General features: G+C 47.0%; 2 protein-coding genes and 1 non-coding gene across 3 annotated transcripts; 2 read left to right on the top strand and 1 right to left on the bottom strand.

Annotated features, from left to right (window-relative positions):
* Positions 1-460: 460 nt before the first annotated feature.
* Positions 461-25,444, bottom strand: LOC135822582 (steryl-sulfatase-like). The gene is made up of 16 exons (XM_065335384.1): positions 25,104-25,444; positions 22,096-22,176; positions 17,966-18,042; positions 17,407-17,539; positions 16,904-17,016; positions 16,510-16,594; positions 15,528-15,637; positions 14,915-14,977; positions 13,729-13,776; positions 6,727-6,774; positions 4,017-4,057; positions 3,343-3,442; positions 2,741-2,809; positions 2,189-2,283; positions 1,530-1,619; positions 461-880 (listed from the first exon to the last, which is right to left on the bottom strand). The coding sequence occupies exons 1-16, from the start codon at positions 25,204-25,206 to the stop codon at positions 724-726; spliced, it is 1,413 nt and encodes a 470-aa protein (XP_065191456.1). The 5' UTR covers positions 25,207-25,444; the 3' UTR covers positions 461-723.
* On the top strand, positions 4,196-4,268 carry Trnar-ucg (transfer RNA arginine (anticodon UCG)). Its single transcript has one exon. It is a non-coding gene; the product is annotated as a tRNA-Arg (tRNA).
* On the top strand, positions 7,874-12,919 carry LOC135822581 (uncharacterized). The gene has a single exon (XM_065335383.1). The coding sequence runs from the start codon at positions 8,516-8,518 to the stop codon at positions 12,389-12,391; it is 3,876 nt and encodes a 1,291-aa protein (XP_065191455.1). The 5' UTR covers positions 7,874-8,515; the 3' UTR covers positions 12,392-12,919.
* Positions 25,445-25,522: the final 78 nt, after the last annotated feature.

The following is a 25,522-nucleotide window of genomic DNA, read 5'->3' as shown; positions in this document are numbered from 1 at the left end:
CTCAGCTGGGCCGTGTTCGCAGGACTGCGCACAAGAGAGTGATGCTCTTGCTTCACTGAGTTTCTTTATGGCTGCCTTTGCAAGAACCCTAGAGACACCACGAAACTGGACTGTCTCTTCAATCCGTGTCGCAGCTCTGTGCTTCGCACTTCCAACTCTCTATGAGCGGAGGGACAACTTACATGTACTTCGTGTCCTGGCTTAAAATTGATTAATTAAACACAGTTTACACTTTGTTAAATAGTTCGGAATGCGAACACTTTCCAATGCGTGCACCATCTGCCCTAGATTGAATCCCCCCCCCCCCCCCCCACCGCATACAGGTAACTGTCATACACATCCATACGAACGCACACATGCACACACACGCGCGCGCACACACATGGCTGTGGACTTGCTTTCTTGACCGTTACCAAAGGAAGGAAGGGCTGACATGAACACAGTCACCACCCAAAAAGGGTTGATAGTATTATTATATGGGGAATATGACAAAACAATGATCAGGACCAAGAAGGCGAAAACCTCTACTTACGAATAACATATACATTGTACTAAGATGAACTCGGATGGTGAGCCAATTAAATTGTTCACCATAATTGTACTCAGAGCATTTGATTTCTGGTGTAACTACATGCCTAGCATGAGGAATACTTGTCCCTTGCATTCGAGGTAGGAAAACTCAATTTTGGGATACTTAATTATTAGATAATTCTATTCGTGTTCCTAATGTCCGTGACAATAGTTTCCATCAACATGCTGCTGGCTCATGATCTTGGTAATTTGCTGAACTACAGTGGGGTTTTCACTGGCCACGTCCTTCGTCTCTCCTAAATCCTCCATCAGATTGTAGAGCTCCAGCGAAGTAGCGTTGTAGTCATACCTGCACAGGTAAGCATGTGATTGTGCGTGAACGCAGGCACATAATTATACATGTACATGTTCCACGCAAGCACATAAACACACGCATACATTCAAAAAACTCACACTGGCAATTGCAGAAAATACGGTGGTCTGGCACCTCAGGCCGGAACGTTTGATAAATTAAAAATCCATCAATACAAGCGTTCCACCTGCCTGTGTGAATTCACAGGAACCTTGAGTTTCGAAGTCTGAAGAGATTGTTGGATGACGACTACACCATAGCTCAATGGTTACAGCATCGCTGGCCATAAGCGAGGGTACCTGGTTCAAGTCCAGGTGGTGACAGTCAAGTTGATCATTTATTTCAGACTTTTCCCGTTTGCATCATTCCCTCAAACCAATGAACACCAAGTTAATTAATTTTCTTTTCTTCAGATTTTCTCCCTTTTCAACTCTCCCAACTGATAAGTATACCACTTTCGATAAATTCAGTCGTGGTTAATGCTATAATTACAGGAGCAGAGGAGATCCGTAGATTCATCTCCGGCGGCGGACATACTCATTCCAGAGAATAGCACAAATCAAGCAAGAACCTTGAGGACTTCTTCAGAGACACCTAAAGTTGGAACTACATACAAGACCTACAGTCACAGATGGCGATACCTTACCTGACAGCTTTCCAGTGCGGTTCAATAACTACACTCTGGCCCCAACCCTTCTTGTCCTCGTTCGGTGCGCAGTACTCGTGGTAGATGAAACTGCAGAACGAGCCATTCAACACGATACTCTTCAGCTTTTTCAAGTATGAAGGCAATACTGTACTTTCCAAAAACAGAAGCTAAGAAGCTAATAATATAGAACGTCTACTATGGTCTCGGATGGAGAGCCAAGGATAAATTTATAGAAAAAACGGACAAGGAACTACAAGCCTTCCTTGGTCCTTTTTGTCTGTTTTGGTGTTTAAAATGGTCGATGATTGAGGATGCCCTACCATAAACCTCCACACCTCTCACGAATGGCATTACATGTTTGTGCTTCAAAATATATACATTGTACATGAATGTGACATGATAATGAGTGGATCCACCGACTATTCCCTACTCGCAGAGACACAGCTGCATGGCATACTGGTACTTCAGTTATTAGTATACGTATGCTTTACCCTTTTGTTTGTTAGAGTGCATGTGTTCTGCAGAGATGACTTGACATGGGAAACAATAAGAAGACTAATGCATTTACATGTACATATGACAACCTGGGCAATATTGGGGTTTTCCCACGGACCAAGAGCTGGGCTAATGCAGTGAGCTAGCTACCTTAAACTTACTCCGGCTGTGGTTGTGCTTGTCCCTTGAGTGTAGGAACAAATGAGTAGCCGTCATTCGCTGGCAAGTCACTGCTGCTCACATTGGCAATATCAGCCTGAAACAAGACCCCAAGAAACGTCATAACACAAGATCGTTTTCTTCAAGTCACTTTTTAACCAGTCTCTCCCCCCCCCCCCCCCCCCCCGCCCCCCGTAACATTGTGTTTCTCGCATAAGGCAAGAGAATGACTTATCTTCTTCGGCGCAATAGTATCAAATATTCAGTTCTTGGGCGGATCCTTGAATACTATAAAACGTCAAATCCTTCTCTGATCTTAGGAGCGTTTCGAATCATCAGGTTGGTGTTCTCCCAACCCTATCACATGTTCTTTCATCAGCTGCTCGTGAATAGTGTTGTCACCATCTAGACGCTGAAGAAGAAGATTGAAACATTATTTGACTCGCATGCAAAATCATTGTCTGCTCGATATGACCCTAGTAAAGTTCAATTCCCAGTATTAAATGTGATAATAATTCTACATGCAGACGTGATCTTGCTTAGCTACAACTTACTGCAGTTGCCATGAAATCGTAGAAGGCCCATCGCTGAGGCGACGTTGTTCCCGGCTTGACAACATCGGGCTAATGTGGAAACAAGATTGGACAGCCAGTATAATGATATCATTGAAGTGTACTCTATACACAGAGCGTATCACATACAAGTAAGAAAGATTGGAATTTGTCACAACTTTTAAAAGTTTCATGCTGAGGCGATCATCAGACACCTGATGTTTAATGTTGTGCCTATAAACACACAGAAGAACAAGGGCAATCAAGGCTAGCTAGTCGCTACTCAGAGTTTCAAGCTTTCGCAATCATCAGGCATCCTGCGATGTCCATAAACACATGTATACATGTCATCCGGCGCAACTTAATGTTGAGGGAGCATATCTTCTAAAACACCTCCTGTTCAATGTGATAGTTAAGGGCAGGGAGTAGTACAGTTACGGCAACTGAAATCCGACTCAGGCCTGAGCGGTTGGTGCGCTCACATCGAAAAGACCCAAAACGGGATAGTAAAACTCCGAAATAGAGATCGCCCAGGGGTCGGATTTCAGTTGCTAGCACTCTACAATATTGTACTCCTCCCTGGCAAAGGGTAACGCCAACCTTACCCATCTGACCAACAGTGGCGATCGAATGCCACCCTCATGGAGGCTGCGCTTGAAGCCGCGCAGTGGTCCTGAACTCTCGAAGAACTGATAACTATGGGTGCTGAAATCACAATGAACAGGAAAACAAGGATACTCACGAGCTGATCGCGTTTTTATTGAATATTATAAAGTTATAAACCATGTTATGGCATCATGCAACAGCATGGAGCACACACAGAGTGTGTAATGCGTTTTCTGAGGGGGTGGGGGCGAACTGTCTACATCGAAGTACATTGAACAGTCTACTTCGAAGTACATTGAACTGTTCACATTCTGGAAGTTTTCAAAGTATAATGTTACAAAGACTTCCTGGAAACAAATTCCACTCGTCGAACAGGTACAGTGATGAATGCACACGGAACACATGATGTCATGTAGCTCGGCGTTGAGTCGAATTTGTGCATTCATGATCGTAGCAGATCATGTTCTATACCACCAGTCACTACTTGTATAATTATACTCAATCTGTGGACCTGTAAATTATATGATTGTATTGCCAGTATGCTCTTGAGGTTTCCATTTTATTCTTTCTGGCAGCGCCTTGAAATGTTTCTGGGCCGCTAATGTCCAAGGATTCCATGAGAAGCACTTCAGTAACGTGATCTATCACAGCTCTATGTCATGAAGTGACTTACCCTTCATTATGAGCACCATTGTCGCTGGCATAAAAGACCACCTGCAATGAGTGCAAGTCACAGAAAAATACAATCAAGATAATTATTACATGTTGTATGAAGGGCACATAGGACTGCACTTGATCCTAGTAGTAGTACACATACATACAATGTAAGTGCAGCGGGATCATACCAGGTGCGACCGCGTGGCCTAACGGATAAGGCGTCTGACTTCGAATCAGAAGATTGTGGGTTCGAGTCCCATCGTGGTCGTTTCTCTTTTTTATTATTATAAATAGCTGTGTATTGTTAGAGTAAATGATCTTTTTACCCCGGAGCAGGGAGTGAATTGTGATTGACTTCCAAACCACGACTTTCCAGTTTCTCCCCTAAAGAAAATTTCTATTTCCTATTTCCTCGCAAATTCTAGACTCTATTTTCAACTCTACGGAGTAAGAAGGAAGCACTGCAAGAAACGAACCTGACCACTGCGAAGTGTTATCCGGCCATGGAGCCGTTCCTCACATCTATAACTTGGTACAAATGTGTAGATCAAAGGAATACATGTACATGTATGTAACGTGGAAGTTCAACATTGCAATACCTTGTATTTGGTAGACCTCTCTATAGACTAGAGCTTGGTGGATAATGCTCACAAATTTGGCAGATTGCGCTCGAAAAGCAGTGAAATTGGCAGGACCATACAAACCTTATGGCAGGCAATTCCTTGAATTCTGCTCTATGTCTTTATCCACACACCAAAACATGAAACATACTAGAAAAAGTACCAAATTCGGCCAATTTTTCTGGCGGCATTATCCGTCTAGAACTACCTCTCTACGGACAGAATCAATAATAATTATTATAAGAGAGTGAAGCAATGGGAAACGAGCACGGAGTGACTCGCCATCTCTTCTATCAAGTTTCACATCCCTACGTTATGATCTAGGATTCCGCTGCGTCACTGTGTGCAACGAATTCAGCGTTTATCCAACTCGATTTGCACTTGTGCTCTCTAATAACTATTGAGTTGGACTGTAGTGTAGTGTAGATATAGATGTAGTAGTAGTATTTATTATTTTACTTGGATACACCCAACAGGCCTATGGCCTTCTAACAGGGCGCCCAAGGATGTCTTCCCTACCAAGATGGAAGCAAAACTACCCAGTGATACGGGGGGGGGGGGGGTATAACGTTACAATGACTATGTGCCTGTCCACCTTTATGACATTATACAATTACAAGACTTAGTACTACTAGGAAGTGGAAGCCAATGAACGTATGAAGGGTAGCAGCACTGCAGCAGAAACACGATTACTTTGATGTACTGCATTCGTATTTGCATACCAGCCAACATGGGGCCAACTGGGAAGTCTGTTTGCTGAAAGTACCCGTATGCCACTGTCAAGTGCACCATCTGTTCCCTTTTGTTTGTCAATAACCTGAACAACTAACTTTGTATGTATACAGCACATAGTGATTCCGAGGTCTATACACACCAATGTACATGTACTTCAGTAAGGGTTTGACATCCATTGAAACTGCAACGACCGCAATCTGAGCTTCGAGTGGCTTTGCGTCAACTGCCAAAGCTGCTGGAGTTTTCTCCTTTTGCAGTTTTGGCTAATCAGCGCATTAACGATCTTTGACCATAAAATACAAATAAATGTACAAGCAGCTGCGACAGCCCTAACGTCCTAATGAGGTGTGGGTATACAGTACTATACACTGTACATGTCAAAGTTTAAATAGTGGTGTTGAAGAACCTGATGTGTGTGTGCTCTTTTAGTGTTCGGCCATACATGCAATTGTACTGTCAGTCATTCCGGTGGTGCATACACCGTGTCACCACAAGAGTGCTTCCATTATCTTTCTGGAGTGTGATGGCCCAGCTTCGGGAAAGCTAACAAGATATGAGCCCCAGTTACTAACACATGACGTCTGCCACTTCCTTTGTCAGGAATATACATTCAAGAACCACAACCACAACGTGAGGTTACTGTTTCAAGTGTAATGACATAATGACATAATTGCATTGTAACAGTCTGGCTGTCTGCATCATTGAGTAATGACATGATTGCATTGTAACAGTCTGAGGAAATAAGAAGCATTTTCGCATTTTCCCAGACACACGCTCAGCACCAACAATGTTCTTTTGAGAACTAACACTACGGCATGCATCACTGAGAATAGTACGTCAGTTGCCTGAAGATTGCCTTGGACCTGAAATTTCTAGTAACAACCACACGCTGTACTTCGAAGTACTAGTAATCCCGAATGGTTCTTGTGAGTGCACATGCACATGTACATGTATAAGGTAAATCATTAGCATCCTCTGTACTTTGAAGTACATCACTGGGATGCTATGAATTTTAAATAGGGTGGTGCACGATTTACATGTACATGTAGAAGGAAGCAGAGGCTGAAGTGAAACACATGATGATCCATGTACATGTATTTCATGACTGTAATCTACAAGACTGTACATGTGTGTAGTCTTGACCCAACTACAATGTAGTATTACAATGTAGATAGAGGGATGTGTCGTCACCAGCACCTAGACTATAGCCATGGGTTATTATTATTATTACGAAGGTCATAGACTCATAATCTGAAAACGGTAGGAAAACTTTACAAAAACTATCACAAAACATTCATGTACTTGAAGTAAGAAACTTAACAAATGGGCAAACTGCTCGTGGAGCTCTCAGTCCCTGCTCTGTATTCTTACCGTGTCCTTGGCTAGTCCTAGTTCATCCAGTGCGTCCAATACTTGACCCTATCAGTATCAGCAGCAACAGCAATCCGCATAAACAAGAATGCACCGGTCACCGATTACCTGACAGTACAGTGCCCGCCCTTTTCCTCATTCACATCATTAATTTTTGCTTTGACTCAACTAATTACTTGACTGAGGTCTGTTACCAGGCAACGTTTCGGGCACACCGGGCCCTACACAGTTTAGTCTGTTCTGACCTCCCGCAACCGTGCGTTCACACAGCGAAGTGTGACATTTAGCATTCACCTGTTGTACTTCACCACGGACGGTAGGAATCAGGGAGTTGTATTTTACTACTCCCTGGTAGGAATGTCCAGTGGTTTCACACGTTACTACATGAATACATTGTACAGTGTACTGCTGTACATGTTTGTGCCTTTCCCTCAAAGTCAAACTAGTGAAGTACTATACATCATAGTCATGTATTTCAATAATAATAGTAATACTGCTGGGTGATTATTGCGACTTGGTACGCATAGCAGTACAGTCTGCAATGCAAGGTCTCACTACTTAGTTCCACGGTTGACTCTCCGTCGTCGACAACTGCAAGTCGTGTATTGTTGCTCACACATATCCAAATAATTTAATTGTCATCGAGTCTTCTGACAGTTTGATCTACAAGTACAGCCTCGACAAGTAAACAGAATCTGAGAGTTGTCACCGTGCCTGATAAAGTGTCAGCTGAGAACCGTCTAGTCCAGGCTAGTATTCCCGTTTTCCAACAAGCACCTGTCTTGTCCGCTGTGCTGAATTTCTCTCCAAGACCGCGTCAAAGAGTGAGGGCCTAGACCATGTACTTTCATGATGTAGAATTTTCAAGTCAAAGCGGCGCAGTGACAGCTCGGACTAGTCGACTCCCATGTGTTCACGCGTTTGCCATCTCCGCCACCGCCTGGCTGTGCATGCCCCAGATTTCTCCTCTGTGTAGATTCCACCCACGGGAACATCGTCCATCCCCGACAAGTCCACGGAGGAGATAGGGCTAAAGTATGCAGCCCTGCAGCTAAAGGCGCTACTAACTTTATCGCCCCAGGTGTCACCGACTGAAGCAGAAAGCATGTTGCGCACTTCAGACTTCAGGATTTCACTGCTCGCACAAAGCGCCGTTGACACGAGCCAAATCGACGCCACTCCGGCCGGGAAGTAGATTGGGTACCTGAGGCCTTCCTGAAATCCACAATAAAATTATTATTAGTCTCGCTGTAGCACTCCGACGCTCCACTCAACTCAAACCTTGCGCGGTGCAGCCTGTCGAGCGACTAATGCTATAAAGAAATGCAATGGGCTCGTGAAATATTTCATCCGCAGTACCATCACAGTATGTACTCGAAGTATTTCATAATTCAATCAGCCGTTCTTCCACTCGCGCAGCATTGACTTTACTGGAGCCGCTGTCGCAGCGGAACGATGAAAGGACTTACCAGGCTTGCAAGGAGGCTGCCGTCGGACTGCTTTGCGTCATCCAGTTTTTGACTGACGGCTCTGACGTGTTGATACGCGCAGCCAAGTGAGCGACAGCGCTAGTAGTGGAAATGTTACGAATGTCCCGGACTGATCCAAGAAACTTTGTACGCTGATGTGGTTTCATTCCTCAACAGAACCGGATCTATTTCTTTGGATGCTTCCAGCAGGTGAATGCTGTAACATAGACGTAACCTCGCCTGCAGGGCGGTCAACTCCAGCTGATCAGGTAAAGTGCAGTGGCTGATAATATCCCTGGCGGACACAATAATGCTGTAAGATGGCGTCGTTGTCGTTTCGGTGTTCAGTGCTTCGCCGGCGCTGCAAGTCGAGATGCAGTGCGCACCCACGACGTCAGATCGCGGCGATCTTCGTAGCTCTTTGTTTTGTGCTGCTGGCTCAACTGTGGCTCCCTAGCAACGAGTACAAGTGTGCGGAAGACGTTGATGACGAACGGCAGGGTGTCGCTCGACGCGGACTGAGTGGCTGGAGGTGCGCCAAGTCTCCAGCACGCGGCACCACGGAACACGGCCGTGAACGCATTGACCGCCGTGATGCCGTCACACTGCTGCACAGTGTGGATAATGACGACTCAGACTCTGACACGGAGATGCAACCGTCTCAAATCACAGGCGCTCAGGATTATGAAGATTCTCTAGAGGAAGGGCAGAAAGAAATCACAGGCGCTCGGGATAATGAAGATTCCCTAGAGGATGGGCAGAAAGAAGATTTCAAGATCCGTAAAGGTATCAGCACCGTGATTTCACCAGTAACAGAGGATCCTGACGCCGACCAAGACAATGATGGCGTATGGCATGAAAGCAATGACCCTGCCGACTTAGAGTTGGCTGAAGATCCTGTCACTGAAGAGCCTGATGAGCCTGATGAGCCTACCATCCAAGCCACCTCAAGTGTGCACAATGAACCTACAGCAATGTCCACGGAATCTAGAGAGGAACCGGATCAGGAAGGGGCAGTGATATCCACGAAGCCTTCTCAGGCATCAAAACCAGCAACTTCAACATTGGTCCATACGGAACTGTACAAGCTGCAAGTGGGGAATTTAGTGGAGGTTCGGCCTGACTCAGTTCCACACCAATACTGGAAAGATCAGGATGAGGATGGCCACGTCATTGCAACTCTTCGTGATGGGAACAGAAACCCCGTGAGAAGTTCTCTTAGCTCTCATCAGCAGTCACAGTATCAGCCTAACTGGCAAGGGCAGAACCAGAGGATGATTGACACAGCGACTGCCGAACAGCAGGATAAAGACTATCAATACACAGACAACGAGAACGAAGACGATGCGGATGAAGGCCACCGTAATGGGGATGAGCAAGCGGTGCATATGACCATGCTGCCCTCTAAGCGACAACAGATACCTCCTCAACTACCTGTTCTGGCTCGCAGTTCTAAACAGTTCACCGACTCGAATGGCGTGAAAAATTTGCCTACACCGTCGGTAAATAACAACGAAAACCCTATCCATGGCGTGCAAAGAACTGACATACAATACTCCAATGAGAAAGCACCAGGAGGACAGAACATGCTGAATGGAGTGTATGCCAACAACAATCCTGCAATACTCGTTCCGCAGAAGACGAACCACGAGGACGGCTATAGCAAAAGTGATTTTGATGATGCTACTGACGACACTGGAAACCAATATAACCGACAACAAGGGATAGCGGACATTGGAGATGATGCTGGCAACCAATATAACCAACAACAAGGGATGCAAGATACTGGAGATGATGCTGGCAACCAGTATAACCAACAACAAGGGATAGTGGATACTGGAGATGTTGTTACTGATGATGCTGGCAACCAGTATAACCAACAACAAGGGATAGTGGATACTGGAGATGTTGTTACTGATGATGCTGGCAACCAGTACAACCAACAACAAGGGATAGTGGATACTGGAGATGTTGTTACTGATGATGCTGGCAACCAGTACAACCAACAACAAGGGATGCAGGATACTAGAGATGATGACTACCAGCAGCAACCGTACCAGGATAGTGTCAACCGTGAGCAACAGTCGCTCGGCGTCCGTGACACATCTCAGAATGCTGAGCAGCTACCAGCTAACATGGGTCGATCACGACTTGCCGCTGTCAATTATCATCAGCAGGCACGCAGGTTTCCCAGTCGCACACAAGATAGACCCATGCCCATGCAATGGCGTGACCAGCAACCAGCGCAGCAAGCTATCCGCTTTCCCAAGGAAAACGCCGGCGTCCAGTATCCCGTAGCCCGTCGCGGCCGCTATCAGGATCAGCAAGATAACGGTCAGTGGGGAGGTACATTGCCGAAGCATCGACAAGCCTCGGAACAATCACACTTCCAGTCACATCGCTATGACGACGGTCAATCAAATCTCAATGACGACGGAGTTGGAGCCCAGCAGTCCGATTACGATTACAACGGCAATAATGGCGATGGTGCCAATGGTGGAGCATACCTCTTGCAAAATGCTCGGCAGAACTCGCCCAGAATCGTTGATTTTGCAGACAGTTTTGAGCCTGTCGACACTGACAGAAGAACCAATGGATTGCAAACACGCCAGGGACAAGCTCCTATGAAAACCGGGCGCAAGCGTCAGCCGGCTCAGCGACCCATTCTCCCGCAAATGAACATGAAGGATGTGTCATTTGATGGTGATGATGATGACGATGACGATGATGACGATTACAATGGCGACAATCAGGACCAAGCTGACTATCAAGCAAGCACGAAAAGGAAAAAGAAACCGACTCTCAAGCCACTGCCTCTCTTCAGTCCGGAAGGAACGCCGTCGAAGGAATCCCTGAAGTATATCTGGCATCATGACCGATCCTTCCTGGACGCACAGAGTTGCAAGTGGGCCCAACCACGTCCGGCCAAGCTTCAGAGGTCCACATATGTGTCGCAGGGCGAGGCGGCGCGACGTGGCTGGAACTATGGACACTGCACGAAGGAGCACCATCGACGGACCGACCGCATGTTCCTGCTGACCGCCGTGCTACTGGTGCGTGTATACAAGGCTGACCTGGCGCAGCTGGGCGTGCAGGAGGTGCTCACCTGGCTGGATTATCTGCGGTACGCTGGAGTCGGCCACGTGCTGCTGTATGATGCCTATCACGAGCAGAGCGAATCACTCCAGAGCGGCGTGCGGCAGTACCAGGAGACCGGATTTCTCACCTACATCGACTGGAGTGCGCATGCCAAGCCCTACTCGATTGACGGAACGCAGGTGACCGCTTACCAATCAGCCATCCAGCGCTACGGTTGCGAATCGCATTGGCAAATTGCTATCGACATCGACGAGTACCCATTCTCCCCGATTGACACCAAGCCAGGGTTTCTGGCTCGCTATGTCGCCAAGCTGAAGAACAGTGCACCTCGAGAGTACTACAGTCGACAGGCGATTTACCTGAGCAAATCCGATGACGATGAGGATAACTCTCGCTATAAAACTTTGCGGGAGAAAGAGGTGTACAGTCAGCTGCATGTCAGTTTGAAAGACGCCGCCATCTTGGAGGTCACCATGGGCAACTACCTGCATCTCGGTGCACCTCACCCACACACGGAGCGCCACCTGTTCGGCCGCTACTGGCGTAGAGATGGCTTGCGGTCGAACGACTTGGTGAAGCCGATCTACCGCTGCAACCCGCAGGCTGTCAGCGCTTCCATTCATCACAATTTCCTCTCGGTCCCCGGCCTGTCCGTACCGGCAAACAATAGTGTGCTGAGAATGAACCACTATTGGGGCGCTCGCGTCCAGGACTGGGGGCCGGACACGCCGAAATCGCTGTCGCGCACCATCAAGGACGCGGCGATGAAGCCGATCCTCGACGCATTCCACGCATGCGCCTCGCACCTGCCCAGTGGCATGTCACAGTGGACCGCACCGCCAGTCCGGAGATTTCCTGTCACCAAACCGCCGCCACCACCGGTCGTACGGAAACGCACTGCTGGCGTATTGCGAAGGGGAAGTACCGCTCGCAAAATTCCTGTTGGTCATCCAAGCTTTTACAAAAGGAAACCTGTCCAGAATAATGCAGGGAAGGCGCATGTACATGTGAATGCAGCACCGGTACGCCACTTCCAACCTCAACGCTCACCAAAGTCAAGAAAGAAGTTGGGTCAACAGTACAGGTTTGTAGACTGAAAACTTGAAAACCCCTGTTCGGTTACAAATGTCTGGATTTGATGTACTGGCAAATGATACATTAGTCATCATCCAGTCTCGTGACAAATTATCGTTTTTGTTGTTGAAGAGATTGAAAAACTGTGGAATTCTAGAAAGCATTGGAATCAGTGTTACACATAATTATGTCTCACTTGAACCATAATAATTATTATGTCGTACTTGAACCTAAACTGTTGATGTAATTGCAAATGTTGTAATTTTTATCAGAGGACTGGTCAGAATTATCGCCTGGAAAGTGTCATTGAGCCATCAATAGAGATTACCTGTATTTATGAAGAATACGGTCTATACATTTTTTTCCTTTACAACTGCGTCAAACTATTATTATTGTCTAGCTAGTGAGCCCATTTTCATTCACAGTTCTTATGTTCCATCAAGTTCTAACGATCCGCATTATAATTTATTGATTCAGTTCATAAAACTGTCTGGAATGTTACACCATGCCGAAAATTTATCGATGTAGCAGTTTGCTTGTCCGAAATATTATTTCCACACGACTATCTTGTTGCGCTGGTCCATGTCTGCTCTGCTTGGGCAGCTTTTGATCTGGCTCCTGTGTGAATGACGTCACAGTGCTTTTACTGTCCGTGTTAATTTAATTATAATGTTATACAATGTACAAAATGTAGGTACAGCAGTATAGAGAGTAGAGGGGAAATGTAGATCTCTGCCATAGCAGCTTGCTGCTGTTGTAGCTGTTGCTTCAGTGGTTTCAAATCTTTATTCTCACGATAGCCAGTGGCCAATAAGGTGGTTGCTGTTGTTGTTGTTGTTGCTGTTGTTGTTGTTGTTGTTGTTGTTGTTGTTGTTGTTGTTGTTGTTGTTGTTGTTGTTGTTGTTGTTGTTGTTGTTGTTGTTGTTGTTGTTGTTGTTGTTGTTGTTGTTGTTGTTGTTGTTGTTGTTGTTGTTGTTGTTGTTGTTGTTGTTGTTGTTGTTGTTGTTGTTGTTGTTGTTGTTGCTGCTGCTGCTGCTGCTGCTGCTGCTGCTGTTGTTGTTGTTGTTGTTGTTGTTGTTGTTGTTGTTGTTGTTGCTGCTGCTGCTGCTGCTGCTGCTGCTGCTGCTGTTGTTGTTGTTGTTGTTGTTGTTGTTGTTGTTGTTTTCGCTGATGTTGTTTTCGTTGTTGTTTTCGTGGTTACTGCTGTTGCTGTTGGTGGCGGCGGTGACGGGTGTCGGTCTGCTGTACCCATATGAAATGAGTTACCAAACAGACGAACACTTAGGGATATGATTGGTGAATGCCCTCAGCAGATCAGGGCCACTGTCAGTTAGTTGCCTATTGCCTAAACTAGGCTTACCACATGTGCGTCTTGCTTGTGGACACAGGAGGCGAAGTGCTTCTCCACCTGCAATTATCACAGAAGCAGAAAGAACATGTCTGGAGGGGGGGGGGGGGGGGATCGACGTAAATCCGTCAACACATGTACAAGTACACCATATTATTGAGCACAAACACAAACACATACTAGGTACATGTACAGTGTATTAACTTAAAGTCGCAATCTCCTTCCACCCGGCACCGACGTACTACACTGTCAGTACACTTTCGTTTGATGTTCGTTCAGGTTCTGTGAAGTTTCCAACACGCGTATTTCTCCTGGTCTGGATTATGGCTGCAGTGATTCCTGAACAATGTCATCGTGCAGTCTCATTCGTCTGGAACCAGGCAATCACAGTGCAAGTGAGGCCTTCCAGCACCTTCAAAGGACCTTTATCAGTACTTAACATAGAGGAAAACGCTGCGACAAACTCAGCCAACACATGTACAGTGGTGGCAACTGAAATCCGACCCCCTGTGCGGCCCGCCGCGCCTCCCAGGGGGTCGGATTTCAGTTGCCAGCACTGTACATGTACTTCAAGAAGAATGTAATTTTTTTAAAGCTACCTCCGCCATGTTACAATGCTTGTACACTCATGGTCGACCAACAATTTGAACTGATTCTCCGGATAGTCCGCTGTTTCGACTCTGTCAGTTAGGTCTCACCAGCAAAGATTGTCTTGGCTAACCGAACCGATCGCAGTTACATGCACGTCAAGTGAACAGCAATGTTCTTGAATCGACCATAACGAAGAATAAATTCAGAGCCCTTTGCCAGTGTAACTACGATAAACACAACGAGCTTCGATAGGATGATGGGCCTGGGGAAGGCAGATGACATCTGGTAAAATACAAGACTTGGTACAAAACATCTTACGAAGTACATGTAGTGGTTGCGACTTCGGCGATGATTTGTTTGAAAAGGGTTTGCTCCCCCGGAGGGGTGAATTCCCCGAAACACTGTGTAAAGAGCAGGGAGTGGTGCTTTCTTGCAGGTTTGCCCAGTCGAAGGTTCAATGGACTTCTCGTGTGCTCTGGATGGCAGTCGTGAGTCAGTCAAGTGTCAAGTCCAGTCGGCGGAATAGCGCGAGCTCCAGTGGGGGGAGCAAACACTTTTCAAACAAAACATCTTTAAAACTTTCTCCATGTCCACGGGGGGTACTTACATCGGGCCAGGATTTGTCCGCGTAAATACCCTCGTCAGGGGCAGGAACACCGGTTTCTTTGTTCTGAGGAACACATACATGTACATGTACATGTAGGCGAGGGGAAGAAGACAAGCATCGTTCTAACATCATTGTGCGCCTAGAATGGAATTCCTCTGCTGGAAATATGCAGTGAGACTTCGGTGCATGTATAAAGTACCCCGGACATAACATGCATTCCTTTCTCTTGCCAGTCTTGGCATCGGATATCCAGATCTTCGACTATACAATGTAAGTCATTGATTATACATGGGTCTGTACGTGTCTTAGAGGTACTTTGCAATTATTATTGAATTCCCACTGACCTAGGAAACCCTAATACAATGCCTGTCGCAAGTCAAGACAATCACCTGAGCAGTGGTAGAGATGCTGTTTGACTCAGGCAAGGCAATGTACTGTAGCCAGTGTAGGCGATGTCAAGGATACTTGTATGTATGCTCACCTGGTAATGGGGCCAACAATATCATCTTAAAAGATATCAAGTTCCATTGGTTGCCGAATCCAAACTGGTCTTCAGCATGCTAGTTGTAATGCATAATTTTATTATGTACCGGGTTGTATTAATGTGTCTTACCGATCCAACATCTCCGGCGTGTGGTGTGGTGAAGGCCAGAAAAATGTAGAAGTCTCGCTCCGCGTTCTTGTGCTCACGGAGTAGGGCCAACGTCTCGTTGATGAAGAGGTCTACACGCACACGCAACCACACAATAGTGAGCAACCCACCCTGCATCAATCCCCTAGGAGCGAGATTCCATAATACATGTACTGGTACCGTGTTTTCCGGGGTATAAGCGCACTTTTTTTCCCTAAAAATCGGACCAAAATCGCCCCTGCGGCTTATACACCGAATATGCTTGCGCGAATGAATGCTTAGCATAATATCAGTATGCATGCTGACGTCATGTGACATGTCATTCGACTCAGCTTCGCGCCTGTGTTGCTGATCAACACAGTGGCAGCGAGACTGAAGATAGTGCAGATGACATGGAGTGATCAGCCTGCTGTGCACTAACACTTCATAATCTGATCTAACATGGTATTTAGCTCCATAACCATAATAAATTTGTAGAAAGGCCATTTGTCAATGAGTGTGAAAAATCTTGGTTTGTGGGTGCGGCTTATACTCCGAATACCAACTTTTAGTCAATATTTTGCCTCAAAAAGGGGGGTGCGGCTTATACCCCCATGCGGCTTATACCCCGGAAAATACGGTAATATACGTTCACAGTATCTCTGTTGCACTCTTTGCTCATAGCTACATGTACATACACTGGTAAGCAGCTCGCGCAAGTATACAATCATGTACATCATTGCAATGAAGGTTGGACCGACGTCAGAACGGGTTTTGCTGTGTAAACTGAAATTCTCACGCCCCGCTCCAGTACTTGGACTAATAATGCTAAACTTAGAATGTCGCCTTGTGGTGGTGTGACTCGGGAGTCGGACTCAAAAATACACTGGCCAGTACGGATGCAGAAATTGGATGCAAATTCCAAAACAGAATCAGGATCCCTAAACGATGCACAGTGGGTTTGCAAGCGTGTAATTATTTATACCTTCGGCCCAGACACAGTTGGTCGTGAAAGGATTGCCACACGTCTTTCGCGATGCATTCATGTTCTTAGCGATCACTTCGTGTTCCTGCGGGTAACAGGTGAGGCACAAAACACACAGAGACACCCTTGAGCAATTAGCTGTACACATGTGTAGATTAGTGGCTCTTCAGAAATTGTTTCCCGATGTACAGACACTGGTCATGCCATGTGGGGAAGACCATTTTGATTGGGAGATGATGGAGAATGTTTTAGATGTCAACTTTTTCGGTTAATTTTAAAACGTATGCTCTGGAACTGTGCACTCCCACAACATCTATTAATAGGCTATTGCCCCTAAAACAAAACTTGGAAAGGATGGCTATCATAAACCACTATTATCTATTCCTTTGCGTACCATGTCTCTCCACAGAAACGGTGGGTAATAATCGTGCGCGTTCTCCTGGCTGGTGTAGCCGTAAAAGAAGTCAAATCCTTTGTTGTTGGGAGAGGCAACCGTTCCGTTGGAACCTGTGGATTACACGACACAAATCACCCACGGAATTTCGATCAGAAATTTACGCATTGCTGCCGTAGGTTTTCGAGGTATTAAAAACTTATAATTGTCTGACACATACATGTACAATGGCTACATGTAAGTACATGTACATGGACATGGACGTGTAGCATCCGAACCTGTCCCAGGAGCAGTACGAATGAATGTACATGTTATTGAGCGTTCAGACCTGCAGTTGTGGCCTTGTGGGAATCGCTATAGACTGCCTTCTCACTAGCTCTTCATCACGTTTTCAAGAACTTTTCTTGTAAGGAGAGCGTAGTGTATGGACGTCCACTCGCAATGTTTTAACTTTTACCCCGTTCTAAACCAAAGACCACAGCACGGCAGTAGTGTGAGCATACCGAGTCCCCATTTCCCTATCAGGGCTGTGTGATATCCAGCATTCTTTAGGACATGGGCGACGGTGACATCGGAGGAGTTGAGCTCGGGTCCGTTCGACCGGACGGTACAATGACCAAGATGCTTGCCCGTCATCTGTTGAAGATAGGCACGATATGACATACACACACGCACACACACACACACACACACACACACACACACACACACGCACGCACGCACATCATCACTGCAATTAGCAACACCTGGTCGGCTGAGCCACGACCGCATCGTGCTTTTTATTATCAGGGATAGCCTTCCACTCACTGAATAAAGAATAAAAATCCTTGATGCATCTAGGGACTAAGACATGCACCATGATTAAATTATGGTATTTCTGGAGTAGAAGCTGCGCTCAGATTTTTGTCACGATATGCAGACATCAACCCCATTAAAATTGTATCACTGTTAATTTGACAATCGTACAGTAGTATAAGCTGCACGACTTCTTTTAGGTGAATTCCTAGTGTTTTAAGTGCGGCTTTACTCCAGAAAGACTCTTGAGTACGGCTTACCACTTACCAATGCACATCTGGATGGCGCGCACACGGGTGCACCCGTATAGGCATCAGTGAACATCATGGATTCCTCTGTCAGCTCTAGACACGAGTACACACACACAAGAAACGGATGTGAACAAAGGGTAGCTCACGGCGTTGGCTCACATAACTCTTGAACATTAATGTAAAATTTCGTATATCACGCTGACGCCAACGCTGAGAGCACAACTCAAGATGGTCTTGTCAGAATAGTCTAGAGTGATTCTGATTCAGAATGAGAGGAACACATGTGCATCAAAGGATTAAATGAACACAGATACAGGCCAGAAAGGTCTGTATCCTTGACATCTTTATCGGTGGCCACATGATCATGTAGACACCGATATTCATTCTTCGCAGCATGATGTTAAATGTTGGTGCTCGTACACCGCACATCAACCACCGATTATTTGGTTTTTGAATGAGTACCATGTTGTCATTATTTCCGGCCTCACTCCTTGAACTGGCTAGCACAGCCATTGTGCGAACATGCTCTGCAGCAGTTGACAGAAAGCGCAATGCCTGGCGGAAATTCCGCGATGACCCCAGAAATGGAGCGCTCCGGTGTATATACAAGCTAGCATGCCTTGACTCAACAAGATGTCTAGCAAGAGCCAAAGCCAGACATCTCGACCATGTAAAGCAACGGCTCCGGACGGGCAGCCTGCAGGACAGAGAGTGGTGGAGCTTGATTAAAGGGGAAGTCCGGTGAAAAATTTAAATTTCACAGTCCGTAGAGTTCGGGGCGCTGAGTCGAATGGTCTTTGTTCGAGGAGGCTGCGGCTTATGGTTCGTCAGATACGCCCAATCGAACATGTGCGAATTTGAGCGCGCATCACCCAGATCCAGGTGATGACGTCACAGCGTGCAGCCAGGTAGCCACACCATCTAGTTGTGTACAAAAATGGCCATATTCGGAGCGCGTTCGATTGGGGAGCCGTTTATCGCAGCTTCTTCGGACCAAGACCATTCGATTCAGTGTTACAAACACTACGTACCCTGTGATTTTCAGCTCGGTAAATCTGGAGGTTATACCGTATTTTAGCCGTTTCCGAGTTGGACTTTTCCGTTAGCCCGTCTACATGGTCTATGCGCTCTGCGCTGCGTGCATGCAGTGCGTGCAGTGTGTTATCTAGCTGTAGTGCATGCAGTCAACAAACTCATGTCACAACTCAGAACTGACACAAGACTCAGAAAACTAGTCAACACACGGACTTGTCATGTACTACACTCGTATCAGTCGTATTGTACAGTCATGTAGTCAGAGAACGTGCGTTTCTCCTTGCCGGTGCCGGTGGTTGTGCTTTGAGAAAGAAAATTTTAGTTTTCCGCACCCGCGGCGCCTCATTATTTTATGCTACAGCGATGAGTGCACAACCGTGACAAGTGACAAAACAGCGAACAGCTCTCGGACCTAGAACTTTCAGATTCCATAGCGTTGGGAGCGAAGAGTCGTGCCCGTGGTTCAAAGAGCCTGCACTGTTCTCCAATTGAGTAGTCCGAAATATTCCAAGTTCGCACCAAAACATCACCATGTGGCAGGCTACTGGAGTCTAAGCGAATCTAATCGGTATGGAACAACATTTAGAGCACTCGCATCACTCTTCTCCATTTTGGCGACCCTGCTCTCCAGCGATCTGATAATTACATCAGCCTCGTCTGCAATAGCTGCTGCTTCTTCATCAGTCGGAAACTCAGTAGCGCTCACTCTTGACCGGCCCGCGCGGCCATTTCTTCAGCTGACTACCGAGGTTCTCAGCCCCAGACCGAACTCATGAAGGTCAGCCATGGCTGCATCCTCACTCTCACAAGGAGTTACATGTCTTCGGGGTCGCTTGCACCACCTAATATCAGTCGCCAAATCATTTGAAATAGCACTGACACTATTGCTTTCACGCACTCCTTTTGACCTAGCTGCACGCTATGACGTTGCAGAGGGTGTGGCGCGGCCGCATGACGTCATGGCGCAGCCCCCGAAACTCAGTTTTTCAAACGGAAATATCTCGAGAACGCTTTGTCGGAGACACGTGGGACCAACACCATTCGACTCAGCGGCCGAAACTCTACCAACCCTGAAATTTAAATTTTTCACCGGACTTCCCCTTTAAACGAGTTGGAGGGCATGGCCGGGACAGCTCCATCCCAGTCCTGGTTGACTCCGATGGCATGATGAAATGCACCAAAAGCCACGACAAGGCTAACGTCATCGGGAAGTACTTTGCCCAGAAGTGCAGCCTAGACGATGACTTTGCAGAACAGTCGGGGCCGTTCCCGCATGTCCGCCAGCGCACCGCAAATACGCTTGCAACAGTGCACTTCCGCCAAGCCACCGTACGCCGGACATTCCGAGCCCTGAATCCAAGTAAAGCCACAGGGCCTGATGCAGTACCCGCTAGAGTGCTGAGAAAATGTGCCGACTCTCTGGCCCTGCCCCTATCCAAGCTGTTTACCCTGTGCTTCTGCAGTGGTCATCAACCTGCCATGTGGAAAGTTGCCAACGTCGTACCGGTACACAAGAAAGGCCCCAAGTCGAACCCCAGAAACTGCCGACCGATATCACTACTGCCCATAATGTCTAAGTGTATGGAGTCCATCGTGAACCGCAGCCTGTCCAACTTCCTGAAGAAGAATGACATCCTTTCTCACAGGCAGTTTGGCTTTCGCACTGGACTGGGAACCTCTGATCTGCTGATTGCTCTTCAGCATGCGTGGAGCCTTGCAGCTGCCAGTGGAGGCCTCGTCAGGGTACTCGCAGTAGACATTGCCGGGGCCTTCGACAAGGTCTCGCACAACGGCGTCCTCCACAAGGCTGAGCGGTGCGGCATAAGTGGCCCCCTCCTTGCCTGGCTCCGGAGTTACCTGACAGACCGCCACATCCGTGTCGTCATAGGCGGCCAGTCTTCACCGACCCGCCGAATCCAATCTGGCGTGCCGCAGGGCAGCATCCTCGGCCCCACCCTCTTCCTTCTGTACGTCAACGACGCAGAAGACCACCTGCCTGATGGGGCGAAGCTGGCTGTGTACGCTGACGACACAACTCTCTACAAGTGCATCACCACCCGAATCAGACTGCCAGAAGAGACAGCAATCCCCCAGCAGGCAGTAGACTCACTGGCAGCATGGGGAAGCAGGTGGAGGATCAAGTTCGAGCCCACAAAGTCGCAGGCATTGACCATCAGCCACCACTGCTCGCCCTGTGTTAGAGTATGGCATGCTGGTGTGGATGAGCGCAGCCCCCACCACCTTGGCCCGCCTCACTGCCATCCAGCGCCGTGCCCTGCACATAATTGGAGATGGATCATACCTCCCGAGCCTCGACATTCGCCGTACCGTAGCAGGGCTCTGCTTTCTGTACAAGCTGCACTTTGTGGAGGGTCCGGAAATGGTGAAAGCCATTCTGCCACCCTCAGCAGCCGCACCGCAATGCCGCATGTCTACTCGTGAGACAACCAGATCTGCAACACATCATCCATCACAACTCACCTGTATTCTTCCTCCTCAGTCACGAAACAACACGCTCCGCTCATTTCCCCACTCCCTCATCGCAACGTGGAATCAGCTCCCACCTACCCTTCTGCAGTCTCCCCCTTCTCGCAAAGGTATGCACACGTTCAAGAAAAATGTCAACGACCATTTGCGGCGCAGCAAGTGGGAGTGGGCCACAGACAGGCTATGATCTCTCCGTCGCAGCCAACACACCAGCCTAATTATACTGACCGCACTCAAGCTCCCTTCTACCCCTCTTTGATCCCCTTCGCTCAGCCTTAACATCCGATTATCCGTTCTCTCCATCTTCCTACGGTGCACTGCTTTTACTATTGTTTTGTCCTACCTCAATCTCAAATTCTCCCCATTATCGTTTGCAAAACCGGTGCTTCCCTCTTGGATGCACATGGTTCTTTTCCCCTATGTATCGGCGCACAGGAGTAACGATGATTCCGAGACCTTTGGTCGGAGGAGTTACTTTTGCTCCGCCCCCACTTCCATCCAATATGCCACCGCCCCCGCTGTGCAGCATCTGATGGTACTGCGGTATTCAGTAAAAAAAATGCCACGAGCAACGTATTCATTAATTGGAAACAGTCTTCGTGTATAATAATGATATTCGCTTACTTTGTAATCTGGGTGTAGCCATTCGTCCATGCGGCGAAGAAGGATTAGGGTACGTCTGCACATCTCCATAACCCAGGTCATCTACCAGCAACAGATATGGAGTGCAGTACAAATTTGTTAATGAATCATGGGCAAGAAGAGAAAGGACAACATGTTACGAGTCATGACTAACTGCGCCCGCCAATGCCCACCACGGCAACCAGACCATCATTCCACAGTCAGAGAGTGTGACTACAAGGCACAAAACGGATTCTTACTCTGAATCCTAGACAGACATGTATATTATTACATTTGCTCATCATCCGGGGTATACTTGTTTCGTGATTCTTTAAATATAACATTATGGTTTTCTGTGATAATAATAATGGTGGTAAAGACAAACCTGGTGAAATGGCACCATTGCAGCCTAGAGAGCACGTATGGGCAGACGTTTACTTTGAGGACAGGTTTATTCACAACACGAAACGTTTACTAGCATTTCCACCATTTCGTATGGTGTCTTTATCACCATGTCGCATTGTGTTACTATCAGTCAGAACAGCAGAGCAACAAAATCAATATAATTATTATTGTAATTCGTTCTCACTTCTCAGGCATACATGTAACTGCGAAGCACCGTCGACAGTCTTCACCCAGTGCCAGTCTGACCATTATTCAACCCCTTTCCTCTGTACTTCTACTGGCTTCTCACTTCACTTTCTCCATTCCCCACTAAATTGTCACCTCCTTTCCCTCCTCACTTCATCTCACACATTACGTACATTGTACATGTGTAGAAATTCCCTCGATGATCATTCCTTTGTTTGTTGAGAGTCCCCGACATGCTTAATAATCCTTGATCCATCAAAAAAGTCAATACCATCACAATGTCTTCGAACCGTATAAGTGAATTTTGAGTTACATGTATATGTACATGTACCACCTACAACCATGGTCTCATCTCCTACATGTACATGTACATGTACATGTATGTCCATGGATAGTCTGCGTCTGAAGAAAATCCAGAGCCAATTCCGCTCCATAAGCATTCAATTTCCTCGTGTGCACCTTTAACAGTCTGCCATAAGTGGGCAAGGAGAGCATAACACGTGATTAAATACTACATGTGCATGCCAACAACTGGCACTGGTGACATTGTCGGAAATTGTGGGGAATGGAACAGATCAGAAGGCTGACAAACGCCATGTGTGTGAGCTGTCTGAACAAATCGATCGCCTGACCTGACAGTACAGTACACCACAGAAAAACGCCTTGTGGTACGATCAGGCCCATTTTCCAATATTTAGCCCCTGCACGTTCTGAGCGTTACCTTTCGAGGTCATACAGCCTGCAAAACTGCAATTTAGGGCGATGCGAGGGCGAGCTCAGGGAGCTGGCGGTGGATGAAACCCCGATCTAGACCAGTTGTGCTTTAAGGTAAAACTCTCGCCACTCTCACGAGACCTATTTTCCACGCCTGTAAGGTATTTTCTTCCTATCATACCCTGGTTTCTCATCATATTGTGTTGCTTTTGCCTGTAAAGGAGGCTGTACGGAGATTTAGGGCCGTTGTAATTGCTATCATTCCCCTTGCCAAGCGCTGAAAACTTGTACAGTGCACCCATATTTGGTTGCAAGGTTGAGTGAAATTGAAATAAGCCATGTTTTGATATTTCCCCAGCCCACATGTAGCCGTACAGGTTGATATGACATGTGGCCGCGCGGAATTCCTTGCCCCAAAATTATTGGATAAGAATGCTGTTCCTACGCTGTGTGGTTCAATAAAATGTTACCTTCCCCATGAATCGACCCGCACCATGCAGCATGCGGGGACAGATGGCACGACATTTATCATATCAATTTCGCAACAGGCTTGAATTATGCTGTGAAAGGGACCCCGGTAAACTAACATAGTGGCAAACGGACCTATAGGTTCAACGCCCTATCGGAATGCATTGCTGGGAATTGGCAATCTGTGTTTGGGGAGGCTTATTGCGCCCCATAGAAATTCATTTCGCCACAGTTCACTCCTGTGGATTAACTGTATACCGGGCACATACATGTCATGTACATGTGCATCGTCCTCAGTGTACTACATGCGAACTACATGCATTACCCAACTAAACCCTTGGGATATGAATAGTCATAAAAGTAGTAACAAAGGCAGTAGTGTTGGTGCTGTTGACTGTGGCAAATGAAATCCGGACCGTGTACAGTTGCCACTCGCCTTCGACCTCCTGAGCGTTCTCTTGCGCACGTTTTTATTGCAGTCATCAAATCAGTTCGCCCCTCTGCCTCTGAAAAGTGCAATTCCGGCTGGATTTCACCTGACACAACTGAAGTGCCAGTCTTTTAGTTTGGCACAAGTAGGTAGTACTACTACTGTTGTCGTGTTCACAATGGTGATCAATGATACTGGTATTCGATCGCTATGAATACAACTGCACCCCAATGCATGTGCCTGGTGTGACCTACATTGTACAATCATAGTCATTGTTGATCACGACACCAGTGCAACCTTCAATACTACAGCCATCCACAACACCTAGCCAGGTCCAAACAACCCTCTAGCGAGCGGGAATACTGGTTTGTCTGGTGCTGAATGAGAACTCCGACAACCCACCACTAGCAAGGATTCTGATGGGAAATAGCACATTTCCTCAACGCTACGTGCCTAAAATTGGAGCAGCCTTCAGCTACAGTGTACAGTGTACCTCCAGCATACTGTAGTAGCCAGTAGTCAGTATGCCTATCATAACGTTACGTTATCACCGGTGTTGTCATTCACTATCGAATGGGTGCAGCACGCTTCCACCTGCAATATGCTGGAAATCACGTCCGGGGCAGTAGGTCAATACCCACCACACTGCGCTGATGCCAACTATCATAATTATGTACTGAAATGTTCAACTTTGAGTCCTTATACAGACAGCATATCGTGCCTACTACACATAACAGTTTATATAATACAGATAATTATATCAGCAACACGGTTTCAATGAGCCCTATTCCTGTGTACTGAGCCTGACCTGCAAGGATGAATAGGATGTTCGTTGCCGTGCAGAGCTGCACGCCGAACAGAATCAGACCACCGAGCAGTGGCAGAGGCATTACGCTCCCGCGAGCTACCATCGTTCCGTGGTCCCTGGTATTCTTCCTCCCTCTGCTAGCGCTCCCGATCAGTGCAGCTCTCTCTCTCTCTGTCTGTATCACTCCGAACTCAAGTCGTGTGGCGTGCGTGACTACAAATCGCCTTGCTTTGAGCGTCGAATGTGGGTTGGGCTTTCATCTATCGTTCACCAGGTGAGAATTCACGATGAAGAAGTTTATTGATGGGCGCGGTGGCTGCAGATGCTTGACAGGGGCTGTTCAAAGAGAACCAAGTCCAGCGTGCATTGCAATGCACATGTAAGTAATTACTCGTGCTCAGATCATAATGTTTTCAGTG

Source organism: Sycon ciliatum, chromosome 8 (genome assembly GCF_964019385.1).
Source record: "Sycon ciliatum chromosome 8, ocSycCili1.1, whole genome shotgun sequence".
In the NCBI taxonomy this organism is placed as follows: Eukaryota; Metazoa; Porifera; class Calcarea; order Leucosolenida; family Sycettidae; genus Sycon; species Sycon ciliatum.
Note: the sequence above shows the minus strand (reverse complement) of the source record. Positions and strands in the feature narration are given on the sequence as shown.